The 27100-nt window shown below is 40.1% G+C and overlaps 1 protein-coding gene across 4 annotated transcripts in view; it reads right to left on the reverse strand.

Annotated features, from left to right (window-relative positions):
• The window catches only part of KIAA1328 (KIAA1328 ortholog), a 176037-nt gene that overhangs the window by 91185 nt on the left and 57752 nt on the right, over positions 1 to 27100 (reverse strand). For all 4 annotated transcript variants that reach the window (XM_063181472.1, XM_063181474.1, XM_063181471.1 and 1 more), the window contains one exon: positions 15825 to 15952. In XM_063181472.1, coding sequence (XP_063037542.1) covers positions 15825 to 15952 — 128 coding nt within the window. The remainder of the gene's footprint in view (positions 1 to 15824; positions 15953 to 27100) is intronic.

The following is a 27100-nucleotide window of genomic DNA, read 5'->3' on the forward strand; positions in this document are numbered from 1 at the left end:
TATAAAATTGTTAGGTTACAGTTATTATCTTGTTAGAAAGAACATTTTAAGAGCATTTGAGGAATGAAAGGGCTTTTTTGTATTAATATTTCAGTAAAACTGCAAGTGTGTAGTACTTGCTTCTGATGTATGAAAAACTAATTTCAATTCAGTAATGCAGCATAACTGCAACATCAAATCCCAACATGCCTCCAAAATCTTAAAGATATAAAATTAGGCCACAGTCAGAACCTAACCCAATCTTCACTAGTTCAGCAGAGATCTTCCACTGCGTAAACAAGCTCTCTAATCATGGCTATGTTGAAATTTCTGCCTGTCAGATATTAAATCTTTATAACCTCAATACTGATTAAGTGTATTTTAAAATGTTCCCAACAATTATTGTCATTACAGAGGACCTCTCATTGACCTGTGCTGCATACTTGCTACTGTTCTTCCAATCATTTTATTCCCTACCCACATTCTCTCTACAGCTTACCACAAAAGCATAAAAGCCTTTTTTTAATTAAATGATCTCATCTTTGATGGGCAGCTGAACTTGGCAAACTGAAGACACCCGCTGTGTAGCAAAGGCACATACTTATTCTTACTTATAGAGTAAATTACAGAGTTTCTTCCAAGTTTGGGAGAAATATCAACTCTGGATATCCACAAAGCTCTCTTACCATGCACTTACAGATATTCTTCACAATGTCTATCTCAGAAGATTACCCTCTCAAGAAAAAATAATCTGGATGAATTTTTCTTCTGGGAGTATCTATTGAGATAGCATTATCTGTTCACAAGTATCAACAGAGCATGGCTATGTCATCTTCCTGTTTCTACCCTTTGTCTTTTTCTCATTCCACTCTTACACACTCATTTCACCCATTTACTGTTCATCTCCAGATAATAACTTCTGTAACAAACAAGTTACAATGCGTGCTTTAGATAAACATTATGTAAACATCAGAAGTCTTCTGATTATCTTCAATCATTCTTAATCTATACTGGCTTACCGAGTAAAGTATTTGTCAAGTACTATGAGCCCTCTTCTCAATTATGTCCGAAAAGAAGCTTTAAAAACTAAGTTCATAAAAGAAATAAGGATTGAGCACCTCAGGTCTCACAAACACACAGTCTTTAGCTAGTCACTCAAGATCCTTCCATGCATTCTTCTTCAAAGGATACACCCAGTTCAGCTGACATGCTTCAAGATTATTTCCCATGCCCCTAACCTTTTGAAATAACTGACTGCAGCAATGATGAAATGGACCTTACCAAGTGCTCACTGGTAATTAGCTCACTTCCTAGCCAGCATCAGTACCTGGTGCCAGTCCTTTGGTTTCCATGAACAGGCACAGTTCAGGCACATTACTGCACCCTCATTTTAATTAAATGTGAAAACCTGCGTGTCACCTGGTGTTCTAGGCCTTATTTAGGACCAAAATGAGAAGCAGCACTCAGAAGCAGCAACCTGAGGAGTCTAAAACAACCCTGCTGCCATTTCAATGGTTTGCTATCTTGCATGAACCCTTCTTATGGCTATTTTATCTCAAAAATAGAAAACTGGCAATGGATTTGATTCAACATTCTTACACCAGCCCAACTGTTCTTATTTCAATAGAGGATTTTGGTACAAAGAGAGTAATGCCATTATGAATCATGGCAGTGCTTTGTTCTTGTGGTTTGCAGGCACAGAACTTGAAAAGCTTTACAAGTGCTGGTGGGAAGCACTGTTGACCTCACTGTGCAAATAGTGAGCTTAGGCACAGAAAGCTGAAGTAATTATCCAAAGGTCACAGAGCAAGTCAGTAGCAGATGCAGGACAAGGAGCCACTTACATTCACTTCCAAATTCTGTCATCCCCCCCTGCCTCCCTCCACTGCAGGGAAGTTATAAGTGTAAATCAATAACTGAGGTCACCAAAAACTTTCTGCATGCAGATTGCAGTTAGGTCACCCTCAAAGAAAGCAATGACAAAAGGGAAGGTGCTTAATGAATTTTTCAATGGTCCTTACATAAGGATACAGCAATCCAGGAGGAGGTGAGGAGATGCTCACTCTGGAAGCCCTGTAACAAGGCTGCAGTGACAAATCATTACTCCCAGAACACTGCTCAAGGAAATGTAATGCTGCCATCTCCCAAATGCTGGGTTATAAAACCTTTCACACATACAATATTTAAAACTGCGAATTACACCTGAGAATGTATCCAAACTTCTAACAGTATCAAGTCATGCTAATGGTTATCTGTTTATAGGTCAGAAGGGCAGTAAATTATTGCAATGGAAAGTAGTAAAGCCACATTGTATCCAGTTGTGCTGTTTAACAGGTGATAGTGAAAAGTAGGTGATGCATGGAAACTTCAAGTTTTTATAGCTCCTGCCTCAATCTATATTCACTTATATAAAGATGTCACATTTTTAAACATTTAAAAGTCAAATTGTCTGGAGAATAGATTCATATAAAATTTATTTTCAGAAACTGATATTTAGCCTACTGCTATCAGAGTTGATTGCTGTTATGTATAAGCTTTATTCAAGTTTCTACAGGTTTGAAAATACAAAGACTGACATTTCAGATCCCATACTCAAGTGTGTCATTAACCAGAAATTGAAATGGGAACATTTCCACTTTCTCAGAAATACTCAGTTTGTTAGGGTGGTAAGTACATTAACTGTTTTTGAGTTTTTGTGAAGCTACTAAATATGACTCTATTTCAACACAGACAGGAAGGGGGAGTCACAATGGCAAAAGAAAAATCCTGAATTGGTTCCTTACCCAGCACAATATGCCCTGAGAATTAAATAGTTTCAAAGCTCTGCCAAAATAGATATTTGTAAGTGGCTAATAGCAGAAATGTTTTATTCTGTTTATGTCAAAGACACGTTTGTCAGGCGCTGGACAGCCAGACAAATCAGGGTCTAATTAGTTCAGTCAATTCCCTCAGTTTTATCCTTTCAGTCTACACTGAGTTATTAAAGCATCAGAAATAAAATGCTACTGAGACAGCAATAAGGGAAATAAGATGTCAGAACTCTATTAACAATGGCATTTTCAGGAAGCAATGTAAATAGAAAATCAAATTTATGCAAGAAATATATATCAGTAAGTAATACTTAATTTAATCATGCTGCATTTATCTTCAAAGCAGCTTTCATATCCAACTGATTTAAAAAAAAATGCTTCAACACATCAACATTGTGACTTCTTTGGAACAGTGACCATCATTCAGATTCAAATTCAGTTGCCGACCTAATACAAGAGGATATTGGTCCCCTATCCAAATACTACAGTTATACAAATAACAGTATGTGAGTAATAATTTATTCCACCCTCGACATTTAGCCAGCTCAGAAAGAACGTGTGACAGTTAAGCAGTTGCAAGATAAAAAGAACCGGAAAATGCCACATTCAACTAAAATGACAGGAAATATTTAGGTAGACAGAATGTAATAAATTTGGCAGACTTATGCGAGTTTAATTGCCCCTTTGTGGAAAGAGATAAATACATGTGAAAACTGTAACTGTGAGGACCAGTTCCTGGGAGGAACAGCTTTCTGCTAGAGGTGTCTAAGTCTTCATTACTCGAATACGACCATCAGAGAAAGGAAATTTTCCTGACCCACAACAGTGATGGTTATGTTGGCAGCAGCAGCTCCCAGCTCTGCACCTGGCACCAAGGGAACTGTGGCCTCCTGCCCCAGAGGCTTGTCACATGTACTCACAACTTACTGGCCCTGCAAGAGTTCACATCTGCTAGCACACATATTGAGATCTTTCCTACTTCAAACAGCATCTGCCACCCAAATAACTGAGCCTTATGGCTCCCAGTTGCCCCCGGAACTTTTTTCCTGCCCCCTACCACTGTGAAACAGTGCATCTTACTGTGATGGCTGGCAGGTTCCACGTTAGCTCTCACTCAAGTCATCCTGTCCACCAAACCATGATATGGAAACATTCCTCACTAACACAGAGAGGAAAAAAATTGGTGATTACATCCAAAGAAAAGATTTCTCCTAGGCTTCTGATAATTTAAAAAATTACCAGCTCTCCGCTTTACAGTGTTTCTGACATTTCAAAGTGTTTTCGTAATATCCTTAAACTTTTTATTTCATGTTTATTTTAACAGAAGCTTTAATCTCTTAATTCTACCTTTTAACCTGCTTCTACTTGGGAAAAAAAGGGTTAGAAGGGAATAATGAACATCTCTAGTTTTGCCCAGATCTCTTTGACAGCCATTTGTTCCCACACAGAAGTGCCGACTTAAGGGTCCAAAAGGTTGAAGACAATTTAAAAGTTATGCTCAAAATACTTATTAATTTTAAGAGAAGGGATTAGTTCAACATGTAAAGAGACTTAATAGGCTCTGAAAATCAACAAGCCAGACCAGAAAAAAACATGCTCCTCCATATTATTTAGGGTTGTGCATTTCACACGCAGAGTTGATCATCTTAGTGATGATCATATCTAATCATTCAGGAAAAAGTAAATGGAATATCTTTGTATTTAATAAAAAATAACAAGGACTTCAGAAAGAAAATGCCCAGATTCATCTAAACTGAATCATCTGCTGAATTTGAGTAACTTTCTGCAAGTGCCTCACAGTTTAACTCCTGCCATGTACACAGGGACCCAAGAGTGACTGACATTGCTGTCACTCATCATTAGAAAGAAGGAATCAGGAGTAACTTTCCAATATGTATGTGTCCACTGAGTTACAGGGTTTGACTGAAAGCACTGAAAGGGAAAAGCTGCAAGTTTTCAAATGCTTTTTATCAAGAAAATCCTTCACATTTACTCCTTAAATAAGCATACTATTACAACCACACTGTTTTTAATAAACTGTTTTAATGAATCCTTAAATAAATTGATACTAAGAATGCAGAGGGGTGTGTCTACCTAATAGAGCACTGCAGTATCTTCTTCCTGTATTTTACTCACAGAAGCACATACTGTCAATTTCAGATGATGTGATTCTTTTTACTTCTGATGAATAAACACGTCCATGAAATGGATCATATATATGTATCTGCCTTGTATCAACATGGGAGGGAGAAGTTTTTTCCTATGTTGAGTACTTGTTTTTCCTAACCCAGTACAAGCAAAAAGACTACCTTTCTCCAAGAATTAAATTGTGTGTGGAGAAGTCCCAGGCTAACTGAGCTCTCCTTCCATTATCTTACAACTGGACCTACAATTCAACTTTGCATTTACACAGCATTTTAAATTCACTGAGCTTACGTTCTTTAACAAACACTGGGCATCATTTCCTATCTAAAGAGCAACAAATTAATCCAGAAAACAATTAAATCATTTGATGGTGATACAGTAACAGAACAGAATTAGATCCCAATTCATCTCTTTGCCAGCCCTCACCTACCCGGGTAGACCATAGCAGCAGTCCCAGCTGCACACTTGCATGTAGAATTTTCACAGTCAGCACAAGTAATGAAAAATATTAATCAAAATTTCTCATGTCCCTTTAATGATATTCCCATGAACAAAAATGAAAAACAAGGGCCTAAATATTTAAAGACCTTTTTTAATGTGTGTGTGAACTCTCATTTCTGCAAGTAAAAAGGACTGCCTCTAGACCTACTCCTGGCTCTGATTTTACCTCAAGCTTGGAATTTACAGTAAGGGCATAAGATAATGTTTCAAAAGGCTGACATCAGCTGATTAACTAGAATGTTCAAGTTATTAATAAATAAATCTGGGACTTATTTCTGTGTTAAGATTTAGAAAAAATTGGAAATACTACAGTTACACAACCAGACAGATTATTATATTCAAAGCTTGCTTACATATACATCAGTTCAACTGGGAATGCTGAACTTGTGCTGATGTCTCAGCCATAGGTTTTTGTGTTCAAGAGGTGCTAAACATGGGTTTGCTAAAAAGGAGGTTACTTACAAGTCAGTCTGTGTATTCATTCACTTGCTGTTTGCACATGCACCCAGGAACACAGAACAGGTGGCCTTCTGTACTGGGAAGCTGGTCAGAAGCAAGTCCTTCCCACATGCATGCTGATACCAGAACACCAGTATGCACCCCATGTCCTCCATCCCTCTCAACCTCAAAACCTCCAGGGACGTCCAGGAAAGTGTGCTCATACCTAATGCAGAAGTTACAGCTAAAAATAATCATTCTGTCTCCTTCAACCCCATAACTAAACATGCATACTCATTACAAGGGACGCACTCAAATATACCAAAACCACAGATGACAAGGAGTCCCACAGCTGAACAAGTTCTGAAGGATAAGTATTCAAAAAAAGAAGCCACATTAACTGCAGAATGTTGGACTTCATATGGGGGGCATAAGGACCTCTGGAAAAGAAATGGTCTCCACAACTGTCACTTAACATTTAGATGAGTGACTTCAGTTGCTCACAGGCAACTACCTTTGCAGTCCTGTGCTCTCACTTAATGAGACAAGTTCTCCATTAAAATTTTCAGTCTCATTTTCTGTAACCATGAACATAAATGACTCCTGACTAAATTTATGTTCTCAATATGACTGTGAATTAAAGCTTTTCTGCTCAGGTTTAAAAGTGACAGCCTGCAATAGTCGGTCCTTGACCTAGTCACAGACGAGACCAAGGTTCTTAGAATCACACAACCATTTAGGTTGGAAAAGACTTCTAAGATCACAAAGTTCAACCATTAATCCAGCACTGCCACACTCACCACTAAACCATGTCTCCAGCTGCCATATCTACACATCTTCTAAATGCTTGCAGGAATGGTGACTCCACCATTTCCCTGGGCAGCCTGTTCTAAAAATTGACCCCTCTCTCAGTGAAGAAATTTTTTCTCATATCCAACTTAAACCTCTCCTGGCACAACTTGCAGTAATTTCCTCTTGTCCTGTCACTTGTTACCTGGAAGAAGAGTGACCCACACCTGGCTGCACCCTCCTTTCAGGTCACTGCAGAGTGTGAGAAGGTCCCCCCTGAGTCTCCCTTTCCCCAGGCAGCCTGCAGTTGCCTCAGCCACTGCTCTCAGGCCTGTGCTCCAGACCCTTCCCCAGCTCTGTTTCCTTCTCTGGACACACTCCAGCCCCCTCAGTGTCCTTCTTGCTGTGAGCAAACAAAGCTGAGCACAGATTCCAGGCGTGGCCTCAGCCGTGCCCCAGCACAGGGGATGGGCCCTGCCCTGCTCCTGCTGCCCCTCCATGGCTGACGCAGGCCCGGGGCCTTTGGCCTCCTTGGCCCCCGGGCACCCCCAGCTCGTGCCCAGCCCCTGGAAACCAGCACCCCCAGGGCCTTTCCCACTCAGCAGCTTCCCAGCCACGCTGTCCCAGCTGGAGCTGCAGGGGCTGCTGTGACCCAGGGACAGGAGCCAGCACTTGGCCTGGTTGAACCTCACACAACTGGCCCGGGCCCATGGATCCAGCCTGGGCAGATCCCTCTGCAGAGCCCCCCTGCCCTCCAGCAGATCGGCACTCACACCCAGCTGGGCCTTGTCTCAAACTGACTAAAGGGGCTCTTGATTCCCTCACTCAGATCATCAGTAAAGATAAAAAACAGTACAGTACAGAGCCCTGGGGGACACCACTAGTGACCAGCTGCCTGCTGCAAGTAATTCCATTCACCACCACCCTCTGGGCCAGGCCAGCAGCCAGTTATTTTTCCCCAGTCACTACTGCACCCATCCAAGCTGTAATAACCAGTTTCTCCAGGAGAATGTTGCAGAAGACAGAATCAAAAGCTTTACTAAATTACAGGTAGACACCAGCCCCAGCCTAATCCACCAAGCAGGTCTTCTTTATGAAAACTCTTCTGAAGTTTTAGAGCAGAGACATTAATCAGATGCATCATACAAGTAAGGTACTGATGTTCATGACTCAGCTCCAGAGAGTAAAAAGGAGTTTTTGAAATTACACACCAGAAAACAGAAGACATCCTGAGTGTTTTTCTGGTCTGCTCCAGTCAATATAATTGCTACCACTTATGGAGAACAGATGGGGAAAGATTTAACATGGAATTAAATGCATCTATTAAAGATTAATGAGAAATTACTTTATTTCAAGGCAGAGATCAACTTCAAGGTAATCCAGACTTCCAAAAGAGGTCAGAGAACATCATTTGCTTTCCTGTACTCTAAATCTTAGTAAGTAACTCAGCCTGAGAGTCCATGCATATGTGTGGGTAGCTTTGAATACTTATGTTTCAGATTGACCATTTTCTTGCATAGACAGGAGAAACTCGTGTATGCCTTTTTCTGTTGATGGTACTGTGAAACATCTTTGGCACATGATGGCACTGAATGTCTACATGATCTGTTTCTATCCATGTTCCAAAATCTGAAATTATACAAAGTTTCAAAATATGTGTGTTGCTGTAACTTAGAGAAACGTGCCAGACATTTTCTAGAATTTGTCATAAATAGACAGCAAGCAAAAATTGTAATGTAATGATATTTAATGCATTCACTGGATCAGAGACAGGCAATCACACTGCTATAAACCAAAAATCACTCACAACATGCATGCAGACTTGCAGTAAATGCTGTAGACGGCTGCTCTGTGCTCATGCTACCTCACCAGTTATATTCTGCTCATAGGAGATGAGTGCAGCTGTCTCAAGAAATCTGTCCTATGGTGGATAAAATCCTGGAAGGAGGCTCCTTACAAACTTCAAATGGCAAACTGTGCATCAGAAAAACTTTAAGTTCAAACTTTTTTGCAGCTCAAAATGAAAGACTCAAGCTAAATCTTAGGGTATTCAGAACTAACTCAAAGAGATATTTCTGCAGGCAATCATTCTGGTACAGACAGATAACGAATTCCCACCTTCTTAGCTGAAAGAAAATTACACCCTCGGCTCTCATGAAAAATCTTTCTGCCATACAAAGACCAACCTTTAGTGCCCTGAACTGATAATCACCTGGTTTTCATTAAATAAAGACACTTCCAATTAAACAACCTGATCAACACACAAAAATGTGTGCTTTGCAGGCAAGAAATGGCAAGCAATTTATCTTTCAATATAGTAATCACTTATATCACACTATCTGTAATCTACAGTGATGAATAAAGGTATTTAGGTTAGGAAATCCTAGATGAGTTACTGACTGTATTCATTTCAACAGCAAGAAACAGCAACTCAAAGTGTTTGCATTTTGAGAAACAGGATGCAAATTCCAATCCAATACAAATTGGATTGGCCCAGAAACACTTTCACTTTTTACCAAAATATGTTCTCACAAGGATGATCTCCCTCTTCAAAGGCTGGTGAAGAGAGAATACACAACAGTCAAAGAAAAATTCAAGTTGGATGGGAACTGTGCTATTATCTGGTCTACACCACACCAAAACAAGGCAAGCTTCAAAGTGGTCCTTGGTTCAGTTGGGCTTTGAAAGCTTCCAGGGTTGATTTTCCTCAGGTTCAGGAATGTAATGCTAATCACAACATGAAGGACATGCCACACTTGGAGGAATCAGATAAGTCTAGGAACTGGGAACTGGTGAATCAAGGATGTAAGTACATGAGAAACTGATTTTCAAGAGTCTCAAGTTTTGAAAAAGGCTAAATATCGCTGAATCAAAGGGCACGTGCATAGGTCAAATGGACTGTACGACAGCAGTGACTGTATATGTCTAGGTAGCTGGTATGCTTAAACTACTAAAGACTGCCAGGTAAACAGGTAACTCCACAAAGTATGGATAGAACCGAAGTTTCCTTCCTCAAGGCCTGTAGAGTAACACAAAATCTTTGACAGCAAGTGCCTTCATATGCAGCCTAGCATCCACTGAAGAAAGCCTTACTCCCAGTTCAGAGTGAGAGGATGCTGGTGAGTATGGCCACAATTCACTCTCCTGAGAGCCACTACAATGTCAGACTGGAGAAATTGCAATATCAAATCTAGGAGTTTGCAAAGTGCTTCTCAAGGACAGGCAGTTCTGCTGCAAATTTGAAATCTGGTGTAAATCCAGAGATGATGTTTCACAAGTGTAACAGTATCATCAGAAGCTTACAAAACCAAGAGGATGTTTTGATCTCAGAGAATGGAAATGAAGGCACTGTCTTCTTTCCAGATTTATTCTCCAACAACAGAAAAATATACACCAGACATGACTGTTCACCCAAGGAAAAGATTTCCATAGGAGGGACAGTTTTTAAAGCTAAATGGATAAAACTGAAAGAGGCATATAGAAAGAAAACAAAAGGAAAACGAAAATATTTTAGAAGAGACTAGAGACAAGCCTGATTAAAGACTGTAGAACAAAGAGATGGTGAACTGGCACAGATCTCAGTTAAGCAGTGAACTGGGTGAGCTGAGAGTGAAGTGCTTATCACCAGGAACACAGTGTCATTCACACCAAGAAAACAGACGGGGCAAACCAAACAGTTCTACTGTGGCACACATTCCAGGAGATTAAGAGTGAGTGGAATTCTGTTGTGAATGCTAGCACAGGTATTGAAATACTGATATTTCCTTTTTGCTTAAATATTTATATCCATCTGCATTCCTGTTCAGTGTTAACATTTTTTAGAAAAGACAGGTAAATTAACTATGACCTAGTATCTTAGAGGTAAAAGGAAAAAAACATTATTTTTCTTCATGCTATTACAGGGTAGTCTATTCCAGACCACCCTATGCTTCAAATATCACTGCTAATCACTTTGAACACCCATGAAAAAGCACCTGAAACTTGACTTTCTCAGTAAAAAAAACCAAAAAGAATGAGGATAAAAACATTATCTCATTTTTACAGATAAGAGAGGCACAGAGAAAGATCAGAGGATTTGCAGAAAGTAACACAGGTAAGGCAAGGCTATTCCTGACAGTTACTCATGCAAAAACTGTCTCTGTCTGGCCTTGCAAAATTGTTCCAATACCCTTGAGTCCCCAGTCAAATTAGTTCTTTATTTATTATCCCAGTTTTCAAGTATCTTTCAGATGGGCTCATTCATTGTTCCCATACAGCTGGGTAAACAGACAAAGTCAATTCCATGATGAAGGTTTACCTTATAGCATTCAAAACCCTTCGCATATGTGGGATTTTTTTTTTTCCTTAAGCAGGCTAAGAATGTGTTTAAAGGTGACCTATGCTGAAAAAAATGGAACTGGGGAAGTTTGGGGACAATCACAAAGGAAAGGCTTCTGAAAATTGGTGTGTTTCAATATCTTTTTCAAAGGAAAAAATTAATAAAACAAATAAGTAATGTTTGAAGCTTTAGTATGTAATCATCCTTATTAAGGGAAAAAAAAAAAAAGGACAAGAATATTAGTTGCCAATATCAAAAGAAAGCAAGGCTTATTCATTTTTGCAGATAAACGCATTTTTTGGATTTTACTGTGAAGTGATACAACTACATTCAACAATTTTTAAGAAGTGATTAAAGAGAAATAGCAACATAATAAAAAAATTTTTTTTTAAAAAAAGCCTTCCTGAAAGTCAACTTTGTTAGGATTTCACCATAGGCCCAAAGCAGACCATGTCTTTCAGGATGCTTGCTTGGTGCTTAGCATTGAACAAACACCTCATTCCTGATGAGGGCCACTGGCAAACCTCAAAGAGGGGGCAGACATCAGAACACTGAGGGAGAGGGGAGATGATACACCATTGAAAATAAATTCTTGATATTCCTTTCAGTACGTAATCCCACTCCATTCCCAGGCTTCTTCTACACAAGAAAGAACTGAAGCCTCACACACACAAGAATCTTTGTGAACCAAGGGAATTAGCAGATGTGTTGGTAATCTTCCACAAATAAGAAACAAACGCTGCCAGCTGTACTTGTAAATTCGAAGATTAACATTAATAAAGAGTGCTAAGACTACAGGTATTATCTTTCCTTAAGGTGACAGAGCTCAAGAACCCCAGTTCTGCAGAAACTCAGCTGCCTGTCCAACTCTTGTGCCTCAAGTCCTACCCTACACTGCAGAACATCTACGGATTCATCATCCAAAATGTGCCAAATCAAACTGGATTCTGGACACTGTTTAAGATGGCAGTGGAGTAGTGAGTATATAAATTAGGTCAGACATGATTACCTAGAATAAGGGCAATTTTCTTTACATGTTTGTGTAAAGCATATGAAAATGGCAAAGACTGAATGTTTGGGTGCTGCAGAGAGTATATCCAAAAATCATTTTTGATGGAGAAGTTTAGCTACATTTTACTATGAATGATATTTTCTATTAACAGCAAGGCAGAAGCCTATTTTTCAGTAGAGCTCTCCCTTTACCAAAGCACTATCTCTCTGAATCTGAGTCAACTTTAGTGACCACTTTAATATTCACTTGACAATTAATGCTTCTTTTTATGGGTTGGTAGAAGGTAAACCAATTTCAGTTCGGCTTCTAGATATTGAATTTATTATAAAAAGTTATGTACTTAAAACTCCTATAATGAAACCAGAGGCATCATGAGATATTAACCTAGAGTTAATGCTGAGAAGGCCAGTTTGAATAATTCAATTCATGTCACCTTAAGTATCTTTTCAAATGGAATTAACTTTATCTCACAAAAAAAAAAAGGAAGTTCCATGTTCCAGTTACTGATTATTGACTCCACAAGAGTTCTGACTTAAAACATCTTACCACCATCTTCCCAGCAATTTTATTTCACTACTACCAGGATGCTTCTTTACATTTTGAGGGCTGACTTTCATTATAAAGAGGCAAGATTAGCTAAGAGGAAACCATGGTTTCAGAGTTACTGCTATCATTTGGTGATAGTAAAACGGACAAAAATAAAAGTTAACACCAGAGCATCTGCATTAGTTCAGTACATCTACAAACCAGGGCTGCATTTCAGCCACATGCACACGGCTGCTGCAGTCATTTACATCCTGTAGAACTCCACCTCTTTTTACAACAATGCCATCGATGTTTGGTAAGCTGCTCTTCTCTTGACCTGTTAATTGTCTTACTCTGACAGAAAACCCAGCATTTAAACTCTGAAAGGAGATGTTTCCAAATACCTATCTAAACCCAGAGGAAAGTGACAGCTCGTGATCCAAATTACGATAGGGTAAGAACGAGGGAGACAGGCAGGTGAAAAGCAGAAGCAGGAGGCGTTAAGATACAGGTGTAGCACTAGAAATTACTCCGAACTAACAAGAAAAAGAAAGGGAAATGAACAGAAACAAGAAAGACCAGCTCAAAACAGGCAGAACAAAGAAGTGCTTCATTATGGAGTACAGCTGCACAGTCCAATGTTTCTGCACGAGATGGGAAAATTGGAACATTGTACATCGAAACACAGACACCCCAGAAAGATCAGCAGTGTCCTGTAATAGGAAATGCTAATTATGTCTCCTACACAGTTCTACAAAGAGAAAACTGTGCGACAAACTAGCTATCTCGCTTTAAATCCAGACATATCCAAGATTTCCTTAACCTGGAGAAAATCAAGTGAAAAGGAAAATATTTCAAAAGGATTTGGATTCAAAGAAAAATCACAAAGCCTTCCAGTATCCTAACATTTCAACAAAATTGCTCTTGTCAAAGCCCACCTTAAAACAGAAAGGAAGAGCACAAAAGCTTCAGTGGGGCAGAAGAAACTGGCATGGGCAGTACCTGGAGCAGGAGGAGAGTGTTCTGGGTCTGTCCTCTTCCAATTCTTTCCTCTCAAAAATCCCTCCCTGCTGTGCTCCCCTTCAGCAGACCCCATCAGGCAGACAGAACAATGCTGGCCTGAACTACTGTGTTAAGACAACACTCAAAGAGAACAAAAAACACTCAAAGAGAGACCCATCAGGACACTAAGAGTTCACAGTTCAGGTATTAAAAGATGTGCAAAAATAACACCGAGTCCCATCAAGAGCAGCCCAGTGACCCTTCTTGGGTTTGGAAAGCCATCCCGTGAAAGAGTGCACAAGGGAAAGGACAGACAGAGTGCAGCAGTCCTGCTCGAGTCCTCACAGTTTCTAAACTGTGAGGAGAAACACAGCACAAAGTGCTTGTTTGGGTGAAAAATGGTAACAATTTATAAAGCCAAATGCAAAGAACGAGAAAATTGAAGAGGAAGGCTAGAAACATCAGAAACACTTTGCACGCTGTAAGAAAAAACAGTTGAAGCATGTTTTGACAGGTTTTTATCTATGCCTACGTTGCTTTGCACACAACAAGAGGACTAGGGTAATTTCAGACCTGCTAGGCTGGAGCTGTAGAGTATGTAACCATAAATGAAATGTCAAGGCAAACCTCGATATAATATCTGAATTTGCATTTGTGGACAAAAGTACCTGTAAGCATAGAGAAAAGAAATAATGGAATCAAAGATGAGCTTGATAGAACTTTGCACATGAAATCAGAAAACAATTTTAAAGAAGTCTCTGTGTATACACTGACAGAGTGATTAGAAAGACAGAAGAACAAGAGGAGATGAACGGACTGTTGAAATGATTTGATAGTCAGTGGGCTGAAGGTTTTCTATTATCTGCTTCCATGCCTTTGCCCTGTAGATGTGATGACACTGGATCCCTCCATACTGAGGGCTAACCTAGTATAGGATAAGTGTATTTGAAGTTGAAAGGCTAGAAATGAAACATTCAAGGCATAACCTGAAAGAAGGATTGGCATCACCCAAAACACAACTACCACAATGCTTTTGGACTACATGGACTCCTCTGGACTATTTTCCATGGAGATCCCCAGCAAGCTGCCTGCCATACAAGCAGCAGCACAGACATCATCCTTTCTGGGAGAATATTCTTGCTTTGAATTCAATGCCATCACAAAAATGGAGGGCAGATATAAACACAAAAGAATGCAAATGAAATGTTTATAAAAGGTTAAAAGCCTGACAAACAGCTCAATGTCCAACAATGCTGGACCAAAAAAAAAAAGCTGAAAAATACATAATTAGGACAAAAAAAAAAAATCCATTCCTGATGTCAACTAAGTCAAAGAGTATTGCTACATGCTTCCTGAGAGAATTAAAAGACTCTTTCATGCACAGCCTCCAGTCTCCTGAGAAGCAGGATCTGCCTGTATAATTCTCACAGCAGGTAACCACTGAGACCTCCTCTGTGCTGATGACTTTATTTCTAGCCCTGTTATAAATAAGCCTTTAAGACTGTTCCAGAAGAAGAGGGGATTGAGGGCAGAACCTCTAGAAAAAGGCATGGTCTTAGGAAGGATGCATTCTGGAGGTCTATCAGACCTCCAGCAGATGGAAGCTGCTACCAGAGAACAGCAAGCAAGAACCCGGGGTAGAGCACTTGCATGGGCAGTCTTCTCTTCCAGGGTATAATCTGTCATCAGACAGGACAAACAAAGCACCTGGCTACCAGGGGATATCTCAAGCAACCATGTTCTCAGGGCTTTGGGTGCCTACCTACAAGAAACATTTTAGAACTTAATTCAACACATATCTCTAGTCAACATTTTCTGGTTTTAACAGCATATAGAACTACAGGTCTTCTATAAATAGCTCAAATCAGATGAGCTGCTTTACAGACTTGAGAAAGCTCTTATTGACCAAATACATCATCTGTAATGCCCTTTTCAATCATCAAAAGCCACAGTGAAAATGTGAAAGGCTATATCTACAGTGACTGCAATTATTTTCCTGTTTAAGTAACAGAATAGCAAACATAACAGCATCTTAACTTTTTCCTTGGAAAAGGTGTGGGTTACCATGATTCTTACTCCATTACAGCATGGTCAATTAACTTCACCCCTTCTGCTGACCCAAAACTTGTCAAGATTTTTCTCTTTGTTTTCCTGCAATCCATGTATTAAGGCAAGGACTCATGGGAAACCAATCACAAAATAGTATTCAACACCATAAGATGTAAGATAATACATTCACAGTCTCAAAAAGACTTTTTGACTTGGTAATTTAAATAAAAAAGAGATGGTAAAAAAAAGAGCTTACCTTCTGCTCCTTTTCCTTGGCAGCACTGAGTTCAGAAAGGGAGTGTGATAGTTTTTCTTGCTGCTCAGCTAGGTACTTCTGATAAAGGCTCAAAAGTTCTTGGCATTCTCTGTACTGCTGCTGAAGAGGTGAGACATCAGAAGTTAAGGGAAAAACACACTTTAGCGAACAGTTATAGCCAAATATATACCAACTTACTCTGTGTAAATCTGATTTAGATCTATAACAGTTCAATTTAAAAACAGATACCATGTGTTTGAGTAGCGCCTAATGATGATAAATCTGCCTAGAGATGAATGTTCAAGTACAACCTTCTTCCTTACTCAGAGTGGAAAAAGAAGAATTGCACTAAATTCTTTTACCATTGGAAAAGGGACAGCAGCAGGAGGCAGGTGATGACATTGTTTCAGCTGGAACAACTACAACCCTCTTATTCGTATTCAGCAAAGCCAGCCATTACCAATGTTTATTTATAAATAAATAAATAGCCAGCCAAGTAAGTAAATAGTCCATTTTTAAGCACAGACATCGATTCACAAGCCCACATACCCAAATCCAATCTCTTTGCTTGAGCGCCAATGGCTCAAAACCCCACAGCCACAGATGCAGTGCTACAGGCCTTTTACAGACCAACAATAATTTTTGGACAGTAATGTGGAGAAGCAGCAACTGTGGTGTTTGCAAGGATATTAGCAACAGCGTCCTGCCTTGCTTGCAGCATTGAAATTCCAACAGGAGATAAATCTGCTCTTCACCTGTCATTGTGTAATTCCCTCCCTTGCTCATGTAGCATGGTAAACCATTTATGCTCCCCTCTCTCCCCCCTCACTTTTAATTATGCATGCAGATGGGATAAGGGCTCGCTGTCCAAAGAGATTACTCTGAATAAATACTTTAATAACAAGTCACTGCAATTAAGGTAGGGAACAAAAACTTCTTCAATCTTTAAAACGGTGTTGAGTTACAGATTTCCTTAACATTTTTATGATCTAATCATTGCTTCTGGGCAAATTCATGTTGCAATCACTTTTGCCAATCATGGCTGCATAAATAACTCACTGCTTTGTTATTCCCTGTTATGACCCTAAGGGGTTTTTTTTTTGGTTAGGTTTTGTTGCCTTCCCTCTCTCCCCTCCTCCTCTCTTCTTATTCTTTCGCAGGAGGGGTGGCCTTGCTTCGTTTTTGTTGTTGTTTGGTTGGTTTTCTTCCCTTTAAATAAAAGGCTACCGAGAGAATAAGCAAAACATTTTAGGAAGGAATGGAAGGTTAATAAACCCCAATGCTGAAATCAATCAGGAGAGCTCTCATAACACCTTTGCTCAGCACCTGGAAATATGGGAGGGTACAAACAATGGTCTTAACAAGCTAATTGCTTTCCAGAGCCAGCCTGCCTGAAGCCGGAGCTGTTTTACATTTCAGTTCATTTCGTCAGAGAGCACCAAAAGGCTGAAGTGATTTGTGGTGGTCTCAGGAGTCTCTGCCAGCTATGATGTATATAAAAGGAATTTTTTATTCCAGTTGTAACCATAGGCAGTAATGTTTATAGTAGGTGAACATATTAGCCTGGACGCAGGGCATGAATTTTACTCTAGCAAAAGCCAGTTCATTTATACAGCCTAAGAGTTAAATGTCGGTATTTGAAGACAAATTATAGGGAAATTCATTTAAACCCATGTTATGTGGCAGAATATAAAAACAGACAGTCCTATCTATCTTTATCAATTTTTTACAGCCCTCTTAATTCACTTTGCTTCCAGCAACCCCTTCCCCACAAAACAGATTTTGCCCCCTCCTCCCTCCAGTGAGCACACTGCTGGCACCAGAAACGAGCACCCTAAACAGCCCTGGGGCCCTGAGGGACGGCCAGGCAGCCATCCCCACTCGTGCCACAGTGTTAGCACCAGATCCACTGGAGAGCCAGCCATCCTCACTCTTGCCACAGTGCTAGCACCCGATTCACTGGAAAGCCAGCCATCCTCACTCTTGCCACAGTGCTAGCACCAGATTCACTGGCAGCCATCCTCACTCTTGCCACAGTGCTGTCCACGGGAAAGCCAGGCACGACTGCCTGCACTCCCAGGCCCCATTTGTGTTTTACAGACTACAGAGCCCTCACGGTACACATGATGCCACCACCTCCTGCACGTGGCTGCCAAATTCATTTAAAATACGGTTTCAAACAGGACAAGGAAAATTAACATCGGCAAAGTATGCAAGCAAATCCTGGTTGTCCAAAGGCCAGTTACGTGATCATGAGTGGGAAGGGCAATGGCTCACATGAGCTTGAATGGTGGCCAAGATGTCCCTGAAATTCTTGTGAGATTTGGTCAGCCACTGTAAAAGTCACTGTATTAGAAGATCAAAACCTTGTTCATTCACACAATAAGCAAAGTATTGTTACAGCCACCACAGTGTGAGTTTAAAGCCCTACTTTGCTTACTTAAGTAAACATGAAGCTTCTAATATGAAAAAAGAGTTCATTTGTTTGAGACACATGCAGAATAGCTGAAAGTATGGCAATTCTCAAAGATGTGCTGGTACATTTACTGCAGAATATCTTCTTTTTAAAAAAAGCCTTAATATTAGATCTTACTCTCTCACTCAATTGAATTTTTTGCTAAAAGCAGCAAGATTATCTCCTTTTTTCTCCTGCAAATTAGCCAGACAATACACAACACTGCCACAAAAATATTTAAGTCATTCAGATATAACAAGATCATGCATCTACTAAGGCAATACAGTCTTTGGACAGACATGCATGTCATAAATATTTTCATAATCTGCTTTAAAAAAAAAAAAAAAGGAAGATTGAAAAAACAGTATAGGAGAAATCCTACAGATTTTCATTCCAAAAAAGGTAATATACCTAAATGGATACATTTGATAATTCTTCATGTGTTCAGGAGCACAAATATTGAATTTGCAAGATGTTAGTTACCTGGGAGAAGTGGTACTTGGCATTTCACTGAAAGGTAATTTTATGTCCAAGAAATATGCATTTGAATGTATTAGAGTAATACTTTTTATGCAGTTTATTAGTAAAGTATTGAGGTTGTATGAGGAGGAGGGGGAAACAAAAAAAATTAGAAATGCAAAGGTTAGAATTTCAATAGCCACATTTACATGTAATACTGCAAGTACTACATATTTTATAGAATATATTAGTTAATTTTTTCACTAAATGTAAGTCAAAGAATTAAGAGCTCATTTATGGCTCTTATGAGATAATAACCTCAGTGGAGATAGCTGGCTTTGAGGGGAGGGGCTGCCAGCACACAGTGGTGACAGCTTACAGAAGCCAGGAATGGATGTCCAGGGAGCCAGGCAGGGAACAAAGAGCTTTTCCTTGGGGTGATGCTCCACAAGAAGGCACAGCCAACCTAATGTTCAACTGCTTCCAAAGATACTCTCCCACTCACTCCTTCCATCCACACCAGCTCTGCTGCCCCATAGATCCCTCACTCCAGGCCTGAGCAAACTGTCCCAGCAAGGCAAAAAGACAACCAGGCACAAGATCAGGCATGAGGCAATCAGGGGGAGCGGAGCTGGGAGCAGAGGACACCTCTTCCAGCAATGGTACCTGTCTGGGTGTGTTTATCCACCTTGCAAAGTCCCAACCCCTTCCTTCAGTTCCACTCTTAAATCCTCAGGCTGTGAAGTCTGCTCCATGGCTACCTCAACTACTCACAGCTTACTCCTTGCTGAAATACTGTCTGCCTCCCACAGGCTGAAGTAGAAAAAAAAAAAAATCCGAAAACTACAGCTCCTGCTTCCCCAGAAACTGGGAAGAGAAGGGCCAGACTCTAGCACACCCACTGATTCCCTTCACTGTTCCCAGTCCACTCTTTCCACTGGCACTTTGAGCAGAAGTGAAGCCCAGCTTAAAATCTGAAATGGTTTAGTTCAGAGCATCCAGCATCTACCTAAGAAGCTCTTGAATTCAACACATCAGCCTCCACATGCTTGTACAAGCTATGTTCATGCTACAGCAATTCAAACTGGTCTCTTCAGGTCCAGGTTTCCAAGTGAAGCCAACATCAGGTTGCTCCACGAGGACTATTTATCAAAAAATGCCTTTCTTATATTACTTTTTGCAAGAGGGAAAAAGGCAACTAAACTAGAAGACAGAGAATCTCCCCCCCCCTCTTTGGGGGGGGGGGGGGGCCTTTATGATTTAAGAAGAAATTTTTCATTTTTATCTCACTTTATTAATAGAAAAAGAAAATTAAAGCAGCTTCCAATCACAGCAAAGCGAGTCTGGAAAAAACTTTCCAAGAAGCTACTAGCAAGAGCAGAGAACACAGCTAATGAGATTCTTCACAATCAATATAATAACAAAGGCCTTCCTGTTTTTTCAGAATATTTGTGAGAACTCATCACCTAGTGACATTTTCCTCACGGGTTTGCCAAGAGCATTTCTGGGACAGGCAGGAGCTCTATTGTTCCCTGTTTACACATGGGAAAACTGTGTCACGGGGAGTCTTTGGGTGTGTCTGAGCACACGGGTGCAGCCCAGCAGCCCCACACTCCTCAAAGCTCCAGGACATGTGTCTTGCAGCTGCAGGTAAACTAGCACAGCTCAGGCACAGCACTAACAGACCAGATTCATCTTGCACCTGATTAGCTCAGAGTCTGAGTTTCACTGCATTCACCCATGCAGAAAAGCCCTAATAGACCTCCCAAGCATCAAATAAGATGCCCAGTAATGATTCATTCCTGTAGTCCCTGACTGTAGCTTCAGCTTGGACTGTCCTTTCACTCAGGGCCGCATTCTCTGATCCATGGCCAGAACAGAACACAGGAGCTGAATCTCCATCTTCAGTCACCAGATGCTGCAGCCCCATCAGCCCCCATATCCAATGGAAGACTCTCTAGAGACTCAGAGCTATTACAGAGATATGCAAAGATGAATAAAGCAATCAAAGGAAAGAAAAAGTCAAACACACACAAATTGGATTGGAATTTAAATCAGACAGCATTAACTTGAACTCTGTGATAGAGACACAAGAAACTTTCTGTGATGTGATGAAGAAAGTTTTTTGACATGTGCACTCACAACCCAGTAGCCACAAAGCACTGGTCTTTTTAAATTCCTGCTTAAGGACATGTAGCTAGAAACCTGACTAGTTATCACCATGTTGCCAGTTTCAGCAGACTCAACTCTTTTCACTGCCTCAGGTAGGCCCTTGAAAACAAATGCTGTGAGAAAAACTAGACAAGGAAGGAGATGCTGAGAGAATGCCACTGACAGTGGGTGGATGAAGCTACACTAAGCTCTGAGAGGTCTTTGGTCTCCCAAGAAAAATCTCCTCAGATGAATTGCAGGCAGACCTGAGCTTGCCTGCATGCTCTCTAAGCAGGTGTGTGTGCCAGACCATTTCAAGGAGCCATGCATAGTCCCAGCAGCACAGCATCGAGCACCACAAGCCTGATCCAACTTGCCTTGCTTTGAAGTTTTTGTGGGGTTTGTCTGGGGGTTGGTTATTTTCTGGCAGCAACAGCAACAGTACACCACTTCCAAAATGCCTCTGGCCTGCGGCTGGCACGTGAAGAATGTCACAGCAAGCTCACAGCTGTTTAACAGACACACCACTGCATCCATAACTGCGGCGCCACGTACTGCTACAACATTTCACTGTACAGCTCATAGCCCAAAAATCACTCTAAAAAATGCTGCAGGAGTAAGAAAGCATTTCACCAAACTCAGGCAAAGGCTAAGACCCGTGTTTGGAGCTGGGTCTCCAAACAGGGCAATCCCTGTAACTACAACTAAGGATCCAGCTACATCTAAGCTTGATGCTTCCTAAGGGAACCAAACTTATAGAGTCTGCAGAGCCCCAAAGACCCACACCAGACTAATGGCAAATTCCACTATAAGTGTGTTCAGCTTGAAGTGGACCCCCACTTTTTTTCATGCATCACCCAAGCATATATTTTTACAGTATTTTGACACATAAAGCAATGGGGTTTATTTTCTGCCTTAATATTTTGCATATCAATAGGAGAGAGATACGGTGCCTTTTGGGAAAGAAGCAATATGTATGTCATTCTGATTTCTACCTGCAGGCTTTTTTCTCTCTAACCAAAGAAAGGATTAAAATAATGCAGCTTCAACTACTTACATATGAAAAGTCATATGAATAAAAATAAACTGCTGTATTAATGAATTAACATCTAAAAGGAACACTTTAAAATATAAACTAAGATATTCTAAGCTCTTTCCTTTAGCATTTAACAATTACATATTTCTTTGGAAGCTGACCCACATTTAATTTTAAAATACTACTTGGGTTTAACACATACAGTCCTGTGCTTTGACAATTTCATCTCAGAAAAGCAACAGGACGCATTTTAGAAATCAGACTATCCAGGCACAGATCAAAGCCAACCCTAACATGTTTCTTCTGCCTTGAAATTAAGAGAAATAAAATAAGTGGTTTGACTCTATGTGAATCATTGTTCTGAGAAAGGGTAGAAACTAGTAACTTCTATGAAGGTTTATTATCTAAACTCTGAAGTTGCTGCAAAGACTGAAGGTAATAAAATATTTCATGAACAACTTCCCTTTGCTCGTTCTTATATAACTGAGTTTATGTGGACTCCCTGGCACAGCGATGCTAAGAACCTGTAGGGAACTTTCTGCATATCCACTTTTCGATGTATTAAAGAAATCATCTGGTGAGAATTTGAACCTTATGAGCCTTCAATTCAAAACACAATTTCCTTCTGATCCAAATGCCTTAGGAAGCACAATTCTGAAAACACTATAAAGAAGCAAGTCACATACAATAAGACAGAGTGATCTCCTATCTGAAGCCCAACAGTTACATTTTAATTTACACTTGAATATTTTAATGTTGTTATTCAGTCAGTAAATTAACTCAAGATGCAAGAATAAAAAAAGGGAAGATGCATAGGGAAAAAGGTCACAAGGTCTACAAAAGTTAAGAAATTCACTTCTGTTTGAAGCATCAGCATTATGTTGTTGAATGCCACAGTTCTCATATAAAGGAATTGCTTAATACATTCCCATTCTGTTTGAAGGGAAATTAAATTTACATTCTTTGGGAATATGGTATTGTAATTAGTTCATGACTTGATTACACTTTGAAGTGAGCTGAGACTGCATATGGTGCATACAAATTAGTTAAGTTATGGTTACCTACCTACAGAAAAGCTACCGAGTTAAAAAAGTTAGTGACAAAGCCAGGGCAGTCCTTTGGAGCTTTCAAGAAGCACACAAAAACCATCCAATTCCAATCTAGTCTCTGGACTCCCAGATGCCAGGTGTGAACAGAAATAAAAAACAAGTTTCCTAAACAGCTGAAGAGTTGTTTTCAAAAAATAAGCTTTCCATTTCCACCTAGAGCACCTGTAGAGCCACTGTTAAAATTGATCCCAAAGAAAAAGCAATAAAAGATACAAGATTTCCTACCCTGGTTTAATTCACCACTATAATTTATCCTAATACTTGTAATTTTGAAATGTCTTTTATATAGACAGTCTAAGTTTTATATTATCTACCAAGATACTCTGTTCCACACAGATGATGAAACTCCCAAGTTCGCTTTAACACTCTGGAAAATATTGAGATGCACAATGCAAATATAGTGCATCTAAAATTGGCCAAAGAAGAAGATAGCCCATATGATTTGATGAGAGCAAGGAAAGTATTTAAACCTAAAACTAATTCCCGATATAGCAGATGAACTCAGAGAAGTCTCTAACATACTTTCAAAATGCAAAAGCAGTTTAGGGTACAGGATTTGATCCTATGTATTGAAAATCCTTTCCACAGGATATGCCAATCAAACTGGACAGCTTATCTGCCATGTTCTCTGGTTCAAAGGTGGGTAAGGACAAAAATATCAGACACCATTGTATGCCAGCAGATGTGCCTGGATCGATAAATGCAAATACCACCTCAGAGCATGCATTTTCTATTCCAAGTGGAAAGCACATCTCCAGCCTTATCTTCATTAATACAAACAAAAGAATACTTACAAGCAAAGAAAAAAATAATCGAAGATATATTTTACAGGCTGGCTCTGCTAACAACTTTCTTTTACTGAAAAGGAAGGAAAAACATAACACACAAAAAACAAATGCTGCTACATATACTGACAAAAACATGTATTTTCATAATAATGAACATAGGAGACCTAATGAGAGAATAAACTAAGAACCTAAATACACAAAATACAGACCCCACAGATCGTTGTAACAAGATACTGATCCTGGCATGGGCCATGAAAATTTCTGCTTTTAGCATAAGAACTGCAGTGGCAGGAGATTTTCCTCACTGGCAAGAAGGCATTTGTTCAGAGCATACTTGCTCCTTTCAAGAGAGCTCTGCCAATGACTATAGTGACTTTCAGAATTTAAAGACTTCCTTTGGCATTTGCTTAAACGCCACAGCTACCCAGCCTCTTCCACTAGAAACTGTGAAGGAACTTGTTACTTATGTATTTGTCTACCAGCCAATAAATGTACCATGCATTTTTTATGGAAGAAAGGAGCCTGGAGATTCAGACATACACACTTTCTGTGCGAAACAGTCCCAGCACCTGAGAACAACTCCACACATTTCATCATGTACGACAGAAAATAATCACAACCTGCACTGTGTGAGAACACAAAGCCAAAAGGAGGCATTGTACCTATCACCATCCACACAAAACCGGCGCTATTTTTCCTTCTACATATTTAGAGCGCAAAATTAAACAAATAAAAGGAACACTGCATAATTTAGCTTTCATTTTGTATCAAATTGCTCATAATTGTAACCATAAAATGATAATATTGTGCCATATGTGCATCTGCAGAGCCGGCAGCGGCGCTGACCGGCCCCGGCCGCGCCAAACGTGGGGCTGTGGCGCCACCGTGTGCCCGCGCCGGGTATTGCCGCCGCTCGGGGTTCATAATCTCACCGAAAGCATCGCCGGGCGAGCTGAAAATGCGGCGTGCAATCCTCAAACCGCACTCTGCCCCACCCGCAGAGGGAGTCACGGCTTTGTGTGAAACACCCATCGCTGGGAATGTTTGCTGTTTTAGTTGCAGGCCTTTGTAATAATTAAAAAAATTTTTGCAGTAGCCACTGTTACCGTTTACACAAAGCCATTTGTCATCTTAGTACTACTCGATATTAAAACAGACATGTTCCTTACTCTAATGTGACAATGGAGCTCCTGGCAGAAGCCTGAGGAGAGATAAGGTGGGAATTGAGGTATCTGAGAAAGGATGCTCAGCCTCTTATGTTTAGACACAGTAGGAGGAGTTATTTAACAGGATAAATGTGAGCTCAGAGTCAGAAACGTGGAGAAAAGGGGATGAAGAGGCAAAAGAGAAATGGAATGTAAAAGCTGAACTTACTGAGAGCAGAGCTACAGCACCTCCATCTCAATTAAAGAACATGCATAGTAAATCAAAAAGGTGTCTGCTTTGCAGGGAATGAGAATGTAAGATCACAAAACATCAACTTGTTTTATAACTAAGCCAATCAGGTTTGGTCTTGGTTACTATCAGAATGGCGATCACCTGAGAATACACAACGGTGTCTGTCTTGTTGCTTCCTTGCAGGAAACAATCAATCATCGCTTTTAATTTTATATATTTGATGTCTCTCACTGAACCTTTTCCTTACCCTTAAACAGGAATAATGTTGATGGAGGAAGGCAGTCTCCTTCAGCCCAGCTCCCACCACCTTCAGAAAGGGAAAGTCCTCATTTGGGTCCTTACTGGAAAGGAAATCTGGATGCTAGGGAAAGTTTTTATTTGCTGCTTCCTAGCATGGTTGCCACTCTGTATCTTCCACAGCAGGCATCAGGCTTGGGTATTTAAACTTTCTTATCTTCTCTTTTTAAACCAGAACATAATCAGACAGCACCATGCAGATTTTAATCTGACTATTGGCAAATGGTGCAAGAGGCAAGATGAAAATCTGTAAATGTTGCTGGACAAAAATAGAAAAAAAAAATAAATAGCAGTGAACCAAGGAATCTTGCCCTTCTTATGGAACTGTCCTCAGCACTATAGCTAGAAGTGCACCAAATGTAAAAATCACAGATCATTCTAGATAATTTTTTTTCCTTTAAAACTATTGCTATTTTGACAGTCTTTCTAACCTTGTTAGAACACAATCTGTTTGCACGATGTAGAGAGAAACGCATTGCTTCTTTTCCTAAGATACAGCTGAGGTCAAAACAGACTCCATACCAGCACACTAATATTAAGGAAGGTGTCCTCAAACCTAAAAAGGCGAAAATATTACATGATGGAGTGCTGGAAAGATCTTTTCCACCATGTGCTGTACCCATCTCTAATGTGGTAAGGACTTCAAAATGACAGAACCCAGAGGCTTGGTCCTTCCTTGCGAAATCTGGCTTTAAACATGCCAAACTCAGAAGCACTGGTTTCACTGAACTGAGGCCAGGGAAGGAAAGATTTAATAACAGCCTCATTATAAGGTTCATTGTTGTAGGACTATTTAATATACAAGATTAACACATCTTATCTCCCACTTTCACTCAAACCTATTATACCCCTCATTAATACATGCACATTTCTACATCATTTACAGCACTCAGGAATCAAATATTACTGTCTGAAACAGGGTGTGTTCTGCTGCTCTTCCTGGTAATAGGCATTTTTTGCAATAACAGTACTCAAAAATAAGCCTCACAAAATTAGAGACATGGGTAGGTAAACAGGGCTGTCTAAAACTGGGAGAAACATAAAATAAAAATAATTTGTTCTGCCAACACTCCGGATTTCATTTCTTGATTTTGGTTCAAAATCAACAACCAGACCATCCAAATATTATATGACAGGAAACTTCTGCTTTCCCAACCTAATGAGTAATGGTATCCTTTCCTCCTGGCAATTTGAGATGTAGAAGTAGTAAAGTGACCCACAGCTCCTCAAATTAAGAGGCATTTTAAAAGTCTTCAGATCTGGACAATGAGAGAAGAAAAGGAAGCTGTAAGGTAAGAACACCACAATAGTTCCCCAGATCACACTCCTTTGTGTCCACAGACACAGCAGGGCAAGCCAGAACAATGTACCTTAAAATTACATGAAGGGGAGGAAAACATATCCACTGTTCTCAGGAGACCAAAGGCTGCAGGTTGGCCCCTATTCCTGCAGGAACTGTTATGAGTTTGCAAGCATCTCAGGACAAAGAAAATGCACTTGTCCAGCAACTGAGCAGGTCCAGGTGCCTACAAGCCCTCCTGTGTTCCCCTAAGCTATGGAACTGCTCTCCACAGGAGGCTGCA

The sequence above is a fragment of the Melospiza melodia genome, chromosome Z, assembly GCF_035770615.1.
Source record: "Melospiza melodia melodia isolate bMelMel2 chromosome Z, bMelMel2.pri, whole genome shotgun sequence".
Taxonomy (NCBI): domain Eukaryota; kingdom Metazoa; phylum Chordata; class Aves; order Passeriformes; family Passerellidae; genus Melospiza; species Melospiza melodia.